The sequence below is a fragment of the Hemitrygon akajei genome, chromosome 9 (genome assembly GCF_048418815.1).
Source record: "Hemitrygon akajei chromosome 9, sHemAka1.3, whole genome shotgun sequence".
In the NCBI taxonomy this organism is placed as follows: domain Eukaryota; kingdom Metazoa; phylum Chordata; class Chondrichthyes; order Myliobatiformes; family Dasyatidae; genus Hemitrygon; species Hemitrygon akajei.
The window spans coordinates 68,478,507-68,493,201 of NC_133132.1; the positions used below are offsets into that span (position 1 = coordinate 68,478,507).

The 14,695-nt window shown below is 40.8% G+C and overlaps 1 protein-coding gene across 6 annotated transcripts in view; it reads left to right on the forward strand.

The window, feature by feature from the left end:
- Positions 1–14,695, forward strand: part of enah (ENAH actin regulator) — a 311,956-nt gene that overhangs the window by 257,265 nt on the left and 39,996 nt on the right. For 5 of the 6 annotated variants that reach the window (XM_073056228.1, XM_073056227.1, XM_073056229.1 and 2 more), the window contains one exon: positions 1,258–2,061. The exons of the other annotated variant lie outside the window; for it this stretch is intronic. In XM_073056228.1, coding sequence (XP_072912329.1) covers positions 1,258–2,061 — 804 coding nt within the window. The remainder of the gene's footprint in view (positions 1–1,257; positions 2,062–14,695) is intronic. 6 annotated transcript variants of the gene reach the window in all.

Below are 14,695 nucleotides of genomic sequence, written 5' to 3' on the forward strand. Positions count from 1 at the left end.
GTGAGGACCCACTAACAGATAACCACTTGGGAGAACATCATACTCAACGAGTGATCGCCCTCCCTTTTGGACAAATAACCTAGAGGCCTTTGCTAAAAATCTGGAAACTGACATATTACAGTACAGAAGGGGGGGGGGGGGTCATTTCACCTACTGTGCCTGTGTTAGCACCTAGTAGAGCAAAAGAAAATGAAAAATTAAAATTTAAAAAGCTGCAGATTCTAGAAACTGAAATAAAAACAATGTTGGATAGTATATCCTTAGGATGTGAGAGGATAATGGAGCACTTGGGGGAAAGCATGTTGTGACAGCGAGGATATACAAAATCTGCACAGATATTACTGAAGGTCAGAACCAATCATGCTCCTTGAGTTGTGAGATATCAGCACTAACCACTGCACCACCAGTCCCATCATTGACACTTGCAGAATTTAAATTCTGTTAATTATTTGGAGCTAAAACAAAACCAACTAACCTCATCTGATTTGTTAATGGCATTTAGAAAGGAAATTTGCCAGTCTTACCTATTTAGGGCTCCAGACCCACATCAATAACTTTGAAATGTCTTTTGAAGTCACCTGGTAAACACTGGTTTGAGTGAATGAAAGGTGAGCAATAAATGCCCACATCCAAAAATGTACATGGTATCTTATCATTGCTTTCCAAGTTACACCCAGGAATTGAACATGAATGCATCCCTTATGAATGCTCAAAAAGTTTGAATTGCTCTGGTGTTGGTGGTTTCATTGATAAAATAACTGATCTAGGCTGTAGAGCACACAGGAATCTGGCAGACCTGTTCTTTTACAAGTTCACGTTGTGAAATCCCATCTAAACTCGAGTATCCTTTCTGACCAGTCTAAAACAAAAAAGGCAACTTCTCTGTGTCTGTGAAAGGCTAATTTATTACTAAATAATGTAAACCACTTGACAGCATTTTTTTTGATCCTACTACATTTGGGCTGCAGCAGTGGCAGGAACCGGGCAAATGCCTCCCCCACACCCCTTTTCTGGTGAAGCTCTTGATTTTTCTCTGCAGTGTTCTAATATTTCTTTGTCCAGCATCTTCTATTGATGTATTTACAATATACCGCAACTGATAATTCTGACACTTTGCTAAGACTGATCTCTGAGGCAAGCTGCAGCTTTTAAAACTTGGTTTCCTTTCAACTATTGACTCCGTTGCAATGTTAGTTGTATTTTTTCTCTTCTCTCTTTCCTCTTGTCTCCTTTGTGCTGCTTCCATTTCATTTCCAGCTTCATCTTTCGAGTACAACACTCCACCTCCTGAATATAGCAGTTGTCAACCCCCATCAATCCCTCCCCCACCTTACACAAAGGCTGTGTCCACAGCCCCCATCTCATCCTGCACTCCCCCCTCCTCAGATTCTCTCTCAGAGTATGCATCCCTTGCCTCCTCAAACTCCACTCCACCCACCCCACCTTTGCGTCATTCGGCCTCTCGCTTTGCGACTTCTCTTGGCTCTGCCTTCCATCCCGTCTTGCCTCATTATGCAACTGTTCCACGTCCTATTCACAGAACACCTGGCCCACCATCTCCCGTCAGTGCTCCTCCATCTCTTCCCTCAGTCCCCAAGCCAGTGGTCTGGCCTGCCACTAATTTTTCTCCTCTCCCACCGTCTCCACCTGTGGTAATCAGTAGTCCACCTGCTAAGGCTACAGGTCCTCGTCCAGTCCTTCCTGTTCCAACTCCTATCCAAATCCAAAAGCCACCATCACCTTCTGTCCTTAATGGCCCACCTGATGTTCCACTCCAGCAGGGGCCAAGTGCTGCTCCAGCTGCACCTCCACCACCTCCCCCTCCCCGTCCCCCATCTCATCTGCCTCTGTCACAAGCATCTCACAACATTCCTGTGTCATCAAACATCAGTGTTGCGGTGTCTCAACCTCCTGTACCTCCTTCTCCTTGTGCAATCACCCCTACTTCCCCCAAGCTGCCTGCCTCTGCTGAGAACTCTTTCTCTGGGCTGGGAGACTCCTCGGCTCCTGAGCCAAACACCCAGGCACCCCCTCAGCTGGCTGAACTTCCAGTTCTACATGGTAAGGCTTTCTCTCTGCTATCATCTATCAGTTCTAGGCAATGAACAAAATTCAGTTTATCTCAGTATAACCCAGGTATTGGTTACATGAATGTGCAGTTGAACCAAAGGTTGATATTTAGAGGCTATGATAAAGTATGTAGTTCAGAATATGTTAATTTAGCTGACTGGTTAGCTAAATTAATGCATTAATCAAGTTTTATTTCAGTATTAAATAAAAGCATCTTTGGTGAATGCTGTGGGTTTGGTTTTCATCTGTGGTGTTCTTTGGATCAACTTGCTAGGTTAAGATCATAAGACATGGGAGCAGATTTAGGTCATTTGATCATAACTGATCCATTTCCTTCTCAACCCAATTCTTCTACCCATGTACCCTTTCACGTCCTGATTTATCAACCTCTGCCTTAAATACACCCAATGGCCTAGCCTCCACAGCCAACTATGTCAATGAACTCCACAGATTCAACATTCTCTAGGTAAAAAAAAAATTCTTCCTCATTTCTGTTCTAAATGAACATCCCTCTATTCTGAGGTTATGCCCTGTGGTTCTAGACTTACCCCACTATAGGAAGTATCTCAATTAACTTTGGCCATCTCCTCTCTCATGCCTCTGCAATTCCCTTTGCTCCACTGTAATACTGTAACATTTTAAGTTTTGCTTCTCCCCCTCAATTTGCAGGATGCAAATGCAGTTTATTACACAACGCCCAGTCCAGAATAGCATTTTCTCCTAGTGGGCTCAAACACAGCTGCTCAGAAAAGTCATCTCAAAGGCATTCTACAAATTCTCTCTTTTAGAATCCAAAATTAGAGCATAGCACATTACAGGCCCTTTGGCCCACAATGTTGTGCCGACCATGTAACCTACACTAGAGACTGCCTAGAATTACCCTACCACATAGCCCTCTATTTTTCTAAGCTCCATGTACCCATCTAAAAGTCTCATAAAAGACCCTATTGTATCCACCTCCACCACCGTCACCAGCAGTGTATTCCATGCACCCACTACTCTCTGTGTGGAAAAAGTTGCACCTGACAACCCCCTGTGTACCTACTTCCGAGCACCTTAAAACTGTGCCCACTCATGTTAGCCATTTCAGCCCTGGCGAAAACACCTCTGGCTATCCACATGATCAATACCTCTCATCGTCTTATACACCTCTATCAGGACACCTGTCATCGTTGCTCTAAGGCATATATGTCAAACTCAAGGCCCGCGGTGGAATTATCTTTGGCCCGCGAGATAATATCTAATTACTATTAAAGCTGGCCCCAGTAATCGAAGCGCCTATGGCGTATGATATGGCTAATGCTGAGTTTATTCAGGTACCAGGTTTTCAGGGTTTTTAGTGTTTATTCGGCAGTCTTGCTCGGCAGTCTTCTTCATAAGAAACGGAATTTGTAAAGTGAAACACTTTGTAGTTATAGCAGAGACTGAGACACATGAGAGCAGGCTGAAAAAACGGAGGCAACGAAAGCTGTGTTCGCACGCGTCCGACTGATCCGGCCCGCATGAAGCTGCATTTTGCTCAATCCGGCCCGTGACCTAAAATGAGTTTGACACCCCTGAGACAAGGCCAAATTCACTCAACCTATTCTCATAAGACACATTCTCCAATCCAGGCAACAACCGTGTAAAATCTCCTCTGCACTCTTTCTATTGTATCCTCATTCTTCCTGTAGTGAGGCTACCAGAACTGAAACCAGCCTGATTTTCCCAATCTACCTGCATATTGAAAGCCCCCATGACTATCATAACATTTCCTTTTGACATGCATTTTCTATCTTCCATTGTAATTTGTTGCCCACATCTTAGCTACTGTTGGGAGGTCTGTATGTAATTTCCATCATGGTCTTTTTATCCTTGCAGTTCCTTAACTCTACCCACAAAGATTCTACATCTTCCAGTCCTGTGTCACCAGACTATACAAGGGTATCTTGGTTCATAATAAACAAGGAGACAAAAAGTGACTGTGGATATCAGAATCAGAATCTGGTGTATTATAACCGGCATGTGACGTGAAGTTTGTTCACTTAGCATCAGTTTAATGCAATACATAATCTAGCAGAGAAAAATAATAAGTAAAATTAAAATAATAATAATAATTAAACAAGTAAAATTGATTACGTATATTAAGTAGATTAAAAAATACATGCAAAAACAGAAATACTGTATATATTTTTAAAAGTGAGGTAGTGTCCAAAGAATCGATATCCATTTAGGAATAGGATGGCAGAGAGGAAGAAGCTGTTTCTGAATCGCTGAGTTGTGTGCCTTCAGGCTTTTGTACCTCCTACCTGATGGTAACAGTGAGAAAAGGGCACGTCCTGGGTGCTGGAGGCCCTTAATAATGGATGCCGCATTTCTGATAAACCACTCCTTGAAGATGCCCTGGGTACTTTGTAAACTCGTACTCAAGATGGAGCTGACTAGATTTACAACCTTCTGCAGGTTCTTTTGGTCCTGTGCAGTAGCTCCTCCATGCCAGACTGTGATGCTGCCTGTAAGAATGCTCTCCACAGTTCAACTATAGAAGTTTTTGAGTGTATTTGTTGACATGCCAAATCTCTTCAAACTCCTAATGAAGTATAGCTTCTGTCTTGCCTTCTTTATAACTACATCGATATTTTGGGGCCAGGTTAGATCCTCAGAGATCTTGACACCCAGGAACTTGAAGCTGCTCATTCTCTCCACTTCTGATCCTCTTTGAGGATTGGTACGTGTTCCTTCACCTTCCCCTTCTTGAAGTCCACAACCAACTCTTTTGTCGTACTGACGTTGAGTGCCAGGTTGTTGCCGCGGCATCATTTCATTAGTTGGCATATCTCACTCCTGTACACCCTCTCATCACCACCTGAGATTCTACCAACAATGGTTGTATCTTCAGCAAATTTATAGATAGTATTTGAGCTATGCCTAGCCACACAGTCATGGGTATATAGAGAATGTGGAGTTAACATTACAGTCAGATCAGCTTTGATCTTATTGAATGGTAGGGCAGCCTTGATGGGCTAAGTGGTCTACTCCTGCATTTCATCCTTGTGTATAAATATTCTGCATAGCTTTGTCCAAAATTGGACCCAAGAGTGTGAATGACTTGTCATTGGTATCTACACAAGTGATGCATTAAAGATACCTGCAAGGTTTTTCCAACAATTGTGAGTGAATCATGGCAGCCCCAGTACATCACCATAGAGTTACTCAGGCCCAAGGTCTGAAATGAGATGTTAGCTGATGATCGCACAATTGAATCCATTTCTAACTGTTCAGGAAATGAAGTTGTCCATGCCTGTGGACAGCAAGATGACAGCAACATTCAGACATGGACAAGTAAATATCAAGCACTGAAAAACGAGAGTGGTTAACTCTCTGCTATTGCTGTAAAGCTCAAAGTAAATTTACGAGGGGTGATTGATAAGTTTGTGGCCTTAAGGTAGAAGGAGTCAATTTTAGAAAACCTAGCACATTTATTTTTCAACACAGTCCCCTCCTACATTTACACACTTAGTCCAGCAGTCATGGAGCATACGGATCTTGGACCTCCAGAAAGTGTCCACAGCAGGGGTGACTGATAAGTTTGTGGCTTAAGGTAGAAGGAGATGGGTTATACAGCTCTTGTTACATGCACATGCAGTTCAACTCTTTGAGTGATTATGCAGAAGGTTTGAAGATAATAACTCATCAGGGGTGATTGATAAACTCGTGGCCTAAAGTAGAAGGAGATGAGTTACTAACTTCAAACTTTCTGCATAATCACTCAAAGAATTGAACTGCAAGGACATGTAACTAGAGCTGTATAACTCATCTCCTTCTACCTTAGACCACAAATTTATCAGTCACCCATGCTGTGGACACTTTCTGGAGGTCCAAGATCCGTATGCTCCACGACTGCTGGACTAAGTGTGTAAATGTAGGAGGGGACTATGTTGAAAAATAAATGTGCTAGGTTTTCTAAAATTGACTCACTCTACCTTAGGCCACGAACTTATCAATCACCCCTCGTATTATCAAAGTGCATATGTCACCATATACAACCCAGAGATTCATTCTGTCATCCAAATCATTGGCAGATAATGTAAAAAGAAACAGTCCCAACACCAACCCCTATGGAACACTAGTCATCAGCAACCAGCAACCAGAAAAGGCTCCCTTAATTCCAACTCTTTGGCTCCTGCCAATCTCCTATCCATGCTACTGTATTTCCTGTTATACCATGGACTCTTGTTAAGCAGCCTCATGTGCGGCATCCTGTGAAAGGCTTTCTGAAAATAAATGTATACAACGTCCACTGATTCTCTTTTGTCTATCCTACTTGTTATTTCCTCAAAGAATACAATGGATTTGTCAGGCAAGATTTTCCCTTAAGGAAACCTTGCTGATTTTGGCCTATTTTATCATGTGCCTCCAAGTGGCCTGAGACCTCATCCTTTACAATTGACTCCAACATCTTCCCAACCACTCAGGTCAGGCTAACTGGCCTATAATTTCCATTTTTTCTGCCTCCCTCCCTTCTTAGAGTGGAGTGAAATTTGCAATTTTCCAGTCCTTTGGAACTATGCCAGAATCTGGTGCTTCTTAAAAGATCATTACTAATGCCTCCACAATATCTCCATCCACCTCCTTCAGAACCCTGGTCCAAGTGACTTAACCACCTTCAGTCCTTTCAGCTTCCCAAGCATCTTCTCCCTTGTAATAGCAACAGCACTCACTTCTGTCCCCTGACAGACTCAAACTACTGACATACTACTAGTGCCTTCCATAGTGTCTCACTTTTGCTCTATATATCTGATGAAACTTTTTTGGTATCCTCTTTGATATTATTGGCTAGTTTACATTCATATTGCATCTTTTCCCTCATGCTTTTTAGGTTACCTTCTGTTGGTTTTTAAAAAGCTTTGCGATCCTCTAATTTCCCACTAATTTTTGCTCTATTATATGACCTCTCTTTCTGCTTATGGTGTTCTTAATTTTCCTTGTCAGCCATGGTTGCATAATCTTCCGTTTAGAATACTACTCCTTAGGGAGTATCTATCCTGCCCCATACAAATTTCTCCCAGAAACTCCAGCCATTGCTGCTCTGCCGTCATCCCTGCTAGTGTCTCCTTCCAAACAATTTTGGCCAGTTCATCTCTCATGCCTCTGTAATTTCCTTTATTACACTGTAATACTGATCCAGCTGACTTTAACCCCTCTCTCTCAAATTGCAAGGTAAAGTCTATCATATTATGATCACTGAATCCTACTGGCTCCCTATTCATATCCAGTTCATTACACACTACCTAATCCAGAATAGCTTTTCCCTAGTGGGCTCAACCACAAGCTTGTTCTAAGAAGACATCTACCGACATTCTAGAAATTCCCTCTCATGGAATCCAGCCCCAACCTGAATTTCCCAGTCTACCTGCATATTGAAATCCCTATGATCATCATAAAATTGCACTTTTAAAATGAGTTTTCTATCTCCTGTTATAATTTGTAGTCCATATCCTGGCTACTGTTCACAGGCCTCTATATGACTCCTATCAGGGTCTTTTTACCTTTGCAGTTTCTTAACTCTATCCACAAGGATTTGATTTCATTTTTACCAACAGCCACACCACCCCTTCTGCCTACCTGCCTGTTCTTTCAGACATGACTCAGTGATAACCCATAATGTCATACCCAGCTACATCTCTAACTATGCTACAAGATCATTTCCCTTATTCCATATACTATGTGTATTCAAATGAAGCACCTTTAGTCCTGTATTTGCTATGCTTTCTGATTTTGCCCCCATGTTATACTGCATTTCATCCGATTAACTGAAATTTTGCCCCATCATCATCTTGTCCTTCTTGACCTTCTCACTGCACACTGCATCTAGTTGTATACCAACTGCCCCTTCCTTGGTCCTATCACTCCAGTTCCCACCCCTTGCCAAATTAGTTTAAACTCTACAGCAGCTATAGCAAACCTGCTCACAAGGGATTGGTCCCCTTTGGTTCAGGTATAACCTGTCCCTTTTGTAGAATTCATACCTTCCCCAGAAAAGATCACAATGATACAGAAATTTGAAACCCTGTCCCCTGCACCAGATTTCTCAGCCATGCATTATTTGCCAAATCATCCTATTCTTACCCTCACTGGCACGTGGCACAGGCAGCAATCCAGAGATTACTGCCCTGGAAGTCCTGTTTTTCAGCTTTCTACCTAGCTCCCTAAAATCCTCTTCAGGGTCTCCTCCCATGCACCTGATCCAAGGCATTCCTGACCCTGGCACCTGGGAGGTAACATAACGCAGAGGTGTCTCTTTCCTGTCCACAGAATCTTGTGTCTACTCCTCTAACTATGGAATCCCCTATCATTGCTGTACTCCTCTTATTTCCTCTCTCCCCCCACCCCCACACCACCCACTTACTTTCTTAAAGACAGCACCAGACTTAGAACCTGTGAGCTACGGTCCTCCTAGCTGGTCATCCTGCTGAACAATATCCAATGCTGATTAAAAACTGCAGTGTTCTATTTGTGAAGCACTACCAGCCATTTTTTTGGGGTGGGGGTGAAAGAAAGGCACACTAGGAAGAATTTACAATATTGTTAGTTCCATCATCATCAATGGTGATGATAATTAGGTGTAGTGGCAGTCCCCTGATTACAAAGAGTTCCATTCATAAAAACTATGTAAACTAATTTCTCTGTACATCAGAATCATTTCCAGTTATGGTAAAATAACTTGAGCATTTCTTTATTGGTTTCCATACAGTAGTACAATGGTTCATTAATTCAGTGGCTTGTTTGGATGATTTTACAAATGTTGTTCAATAGAAGTGATTTATATTGTCATTTTCCAATCTAAGTATCTTGCACTCTTGACAGACAACTGTGTTTGATGACCACGGTAAAGATACATGTAAAGGTTGATTGTCTTTTGAATTAACTAGCTGCTACCTCTATTCCACAGTTCTTGAAGATGTGTGCATATCAGTGACTAACTTTAATATCTTGAAAAAATGTTTAGTTTCTTTAAATTGAGATAATTTGCTAAAGGTCAGATTTCCATAGGTCAGGTTATCTTTAATCAGTAGAGCCCTATTTATGTTAAGTTTATTTATATATTAACCGTGTGAGCATTAACCACTATGGATATGTAAGGGAATAGATGTGTTTGGCCAATCCTCTTGATGACATCAAGCTGCTGTGGAAATCTATTTGATGTATTGTATCTGCATTACCAATGTGCACTGGAATAAATTTCATATACAGTACTGTAATTGTTTTTCTACCATACAGTGTTGGCCAGAGATCATTGTGAATTGTGCTCTTTTTTTACTGTTTTTATGAAATTTACTGTAAACAATAACAGTTGACCCTCAGAGTATATTGTTACGAACCCCGTAACTGGGTATCTTACCAGCAAAGATAGGAGTATCCATTGAAGTCTGATGAAACTATTTTTAACAGTATTTATTAGTAAAAATACACAAAAATAATATCAATGCAAATATACAGATAATATACATCATCAATACTAAACCTAAAAGTGCGGGTATAATAATAATCAATAAGAAATAAGCTCTATCGTTGTCTAGGGGATAATGAATTGTCTGATGGAAATATAAAGTTCAGTTCAGTTCATACAGGCTGCCGTCGTTGTTGTTCACTGTGTTGCAATTGTTGGGGAGAGAGAGAGAGAGAGAGAGAGAGAGTAACTTGCCAACTTTCCTTGTACGATCTTGATCCGTCTCCGTTCTTTAGCTAGACCGTTCCGTGGAGGACTCGTCACCCAGGCAAGGGTGGACACACACGCAAGCCCCCACCGGTCTCGTAGTGTCTCTCCTGGTGCGTCTGAGGGGTGTTCCCCAGACCCTACTTTTATCCCCACTCACGGGGTCTCAGATGTCAGTCAGGTTGGGATGATGCAATCCCTCAACAAGACCACTCTGGTTGCCCCCTGAGGGGTTTCAATGAATAGAACAGTACTCGATACACAATTCCCTCTCCAAGAGACAATAGCAGTAATCAGTGGTTCCGTTCCGCTTTTGTTAGAAGGAGACATTCCACTTTTGTGTATCCCTGCGTTGTCAATAACAACTGCCTTTTCTGTTATCCTGTGTCTCTCTCATCTCCCTTGATAACAGCATCGGAATAGTAGCGATTTGCGATTCTCCAAGGGGGGGGGGCACTGCGATTCTGTACCCTTCTGCCCATCAGAGTTGCTCCTCATTCGTAACAATATTGAGAAAGTCAATAAAAGTATATTCTTAGAGATGTACTGCATAGAAACAAACCTTTCAGCCTACAACATCCAAGGCAATTTTTTAAATATATTAACACGTATCCTCTGGTACCCAACTTAGGATTGAACCTTTCTGTCTTTCTAAAGATAATCGGAAACCTCTTTTCAAAGCTCATCTTTGAACTGTTTCCAAAATTACTTTGGTCAGTGATAGAACCAAATTGCACACCTCAATACCCAGAGTCTAGACTGACATCTACATCATTTATTATTATATTGAAATTTGTCCTCTACTGTGCCTATTGCCTTGTTTATTAATTATTTATTGTACGGCCCTACACTATTTTCTGCATTTTATGTAGTCCTGTGTAGGTCTGTAGTCTGGTGTAGTTTTTTAGTGTTGTTTTACATAGTCTAGTGTAGCCTTGAGTTGTCTCACATAGTCTAGTGTAGTTTTGTGTTTTATGTCGCACCATGGTCCTGGAGGAATGTTGTTTCATTTTTACTGTGTACTGTACCAGCAGTTTATGGTTGAAATGACAATAAAAAGCAATTTGACTTGATATAAGCAATCTTGCATTAAAAAAAACAAAATGGCATTTTATGCATTGTCATTCTGGTAATACAAACCAATATACTATTTGAAAGTCAAAAGAAACAGCAGATGCTGGTAATCTGAAACAAAAGCCGGAAACATTTGTAATATATATATATTTGGATGCAAATATAGGTGAGCTGGTTTGTAAGTTTTGCAGACAATACAAAAGTTAGTGGAGTTGTGGATAGTTAGGAATGTTATCAAAGAATGCAACAGGATATACATCAGTTGGAAATATGAGTGGAGCTTAATATGGATAAATGTAAGATGGTGTGCTTTGCAAATTCAAATTTAAGAAGGTACATAGTAAGTGGCAGGACCCTTGAGGGCACTGCTGTACAGAGGAATCTTCAGTGCAATTCCACAGCTCCCTGAAAGTGGCAACAGTAGTAGGTAGAAAGAGGTCATATGGCAAGTCATTTTGATCAGGACACATTTAGTGCACAGTTCTGGTCACTGTGTTACTGGATGTATGTGGAGACTTGGAGAGGGTGCAGAAGAGGTTCACAAAGATGCTGCCTTGTTAAGCGTATTAGCTATAAGGAGTGTTTGGACAAACTTGGATTGTTTCTCTGGAGTGTAGGAAGTTCAGGAGTGACTAAAATTAAAGGTATATAAAATAAAGGTAAGAATGGGAAAGTTTAAAGATGTGTGCGGGTATGTCCAGACACTTGGTTCAGAGGTGAACATGAATGGATGCTTCATGTTTCAGTGTTTTAGCGAAGATAAAGGAAAGTGCTAAAAAGTGGGGTGTAGGGTGGTGGAATTTCACTACTAAAAATTTCACTACGATATCAAAGCTGCACTCGGGACAGACTGGAGGGCACATCTATTTAGTCTTAATGGGTAGAACTCAAAAAAAAAAGAAAGTAAGTTGCAGTCATTCTGTGATTATGGTACAGGACCTCTTCTTCCTCCTCTCCCCCCGCGCACCCTCCCCCATTATTCACTGGGATGTTGACGAACCAGAATTTGTTAGGTGCATCCAAAGGGGTTTTTTTTAATATGAAGGTAATCCAACGGGAGGAGGGGCCAAAGTGGGCCTGATCACGTGACTTACCTTTCAGTGGGGAGAAAAGTTAGGGAGCAGTAATCATAACTCCTTAAAGTTTTAAAATAGCTAAAAAATAAGCATAAGAATGGAGCTTGCAGTAAAGTTTTAAAATGGATGTGGGCGAATTGAGTATTAGGCAGGAACTAGGAAGAGTTAATTTGGAGCAGCTGTATTTGGGCAAGTCCAATATGAAGGGTTTTTTCTAAAAGACAACTGCATGAAACACAGGAGAAGGTACAGTATATTCCTATGAGAAGAAAGGATAAAGGATGACAGGGTAAGGGAATCTTGGATGTCAAGAGAGGTGACGAATTTAATTAAGAAGTAAAAGGAAGCATATGTAAAATCAAGGAAGCAAAAATCAAACAGTTGCTGAGGATTATAAGCCAAAAAAGAATTCAAGAATGGAGTTGGGAAAGCCAGGAGGGGCCATGTAAAGTCCTTGGCAATTAGGATGAAAGAGATGTGGTATGTCGATTACCAGGTGAACAAGTAGTCTTTGGAGGACTGCAAGTCTGTCTTTGCTGTTGCCTTCCTCACGCTTGAGTGTGATCAGTGGCGGCGCCAATACTTTTTGCCAGTGGGGTGAGGGGCATTTGTTGCCTGCTTACGCGTGAGAGGGAGGGGAGCTGGGCGGGGTCTTTGGAATTCTAACATTTAACTTTCATTCTTTGGGGGCACTCCTCTTTTCATGGATGGTTGCGAAGAAAAAGCATTTCAGGATGTATATTGTATACATTGCTCTGACATTAAATGTACCTTTGAATCCCAAGGCAGAAAGTTTTAAAATAGCTACAAAATGCATACAGCAGAAGCAAGCAGATAGCTCAGGAGTGAGTGGGGCCCTCTCAAGGATAAAGGAGTGAACATGTGCTTAGAGACAGAGGATGTGAATGAGGTCCTAAACGAGTACAGTGGATTACAGTTAATTAGGACACATTGGGACCAATACACTTTGGACCAATTAAGCAGCTGCTACAGTTAGATGTAGTTTCATGGAAATAGTTAAAAAGGTATATAATTTTTTTAAAAAGACCAACTACCATTTAAGTGAGTAACAAATTATGTATTTAAGAAAAAAATACAGAACAGATTAAGCTTGTTTAATTTTCATTCAATCATACAGGAATACAGCCAAATGAAACAGTGTTACTCCAGGGCCAAGGAGCAACACAAGACAGATGTACTAGTACCGTGACACTACCAATACTGCTACAGTACAGTGCTATAAAACTGTTCCTTATAGTTATCAATGGAGGAATTGATCCAATGTACTTTAGATTGACTGTAAATGAACAAAATCAGCACAGACACCTTGTGCAGGTAATAAGCTGCCTTTATACAATGCTTTTGACAATTGCATCCTCCAAATCTACATTTTAATTATAACATTCAAGATGATTATTAATACCTTCAAATTCCTCATAATTTCTAACTTGTTGAGCCAGTGAAATCATTTCAGTTTTTACTCCTGGCCATTTTTGGCATCTCTAAGTCTGAATGCTTGAAACCCCAGTGAGCAAAACATTTCCGAATTGTCTTATTGCTTATTTCTCACCAACTATCAGTGACAAAAATCACTTTTTTAACACAAGCACATACACAACTGATGCTATTTAAAAACTGTTTGCTCTAAGTATGGTGTAGTATTTAGTGGCCACACAATTGCACATGACAGATGCTAGTTAGAAGCTGTTTGGCAACAGTCTCTTGTCCAATTCAGCTGTGCAATGTCTCTTAAGGGAATTGTGGCTGTTTTCTCAATTGGCTTTTTTCCTTTAAGAGTAGTCCCAAGTAAGCGGCTGCCCTGATTATCTGTTGGACCAATTAACTGGAATCCATGTTGCACTATTTTTTAGCTACTTACTTAATTTAATTAATTTATATATATATATATGTACACACACACACACACACATATATACGTGTGTGTGCGTATATATATGCATGTATACTCGAGTGTGTGTGGTGTGTGTGAGTGTGTGTATATAATATATCTAAAACTGCTACATGGATTGATAGGGTGGCAAGGAAAGCACATAGCAAGCTTGCATTTATTAGTTGAGGGCTTGAGTTCAAGAATCGGAAGGTTCTTGTATCAAAGTACGTACATATATGTTGCCATGTACTGCCTTGAGATTCATTTTTTGCAGGCATTTACGGGGAGAAAAACAATACAATAGAATTATACAAAAAACAAAACATAAATAGACAAAGACTGACAAACGGCAATATGCAAAAGAAGACAAAAACTGCAAATGGAACTAATACTGAGAACATGAGTTAAAAAGGGTCCTTGAAAGTGAGTCTGTAGATTGTGGCATCAGTTCACTGTGGTGGTGAATGAAGTTATCCATGCCAGTTCAGAAGCCAGATAGTTGTTGGCTAATAACTGTTTACCAAGATTAGAGGGCATGTGCTACAAGAAGTAGTAACACAGGTTGGGTTGTTTTCTCTAGAGCAGCAGAGGCTGAAGGGAGATCAGATTATGAGAGGCATAGATAGACAGGCAGTACCTTTTTCCAGGTTTGAAATGTCTAATACCAGATGACATACATTTAAGGTGAGAGGGGGAAGTTCACAGGAGATGTATGGGGCATATATTTTTACACAGTGATGTAGTGTCAGGTGTGGTGTTAGAAGCAAGTATGGTAAAGATGTTCAAAAGGCTCTTAGGTATATGAATGAGCTGAAAATGGAAGGATATGGTCATTGTGTAGGTAGAAAGGATTAGTTTAGTTTGGTTTTTAATTAGTAATTCAAAATC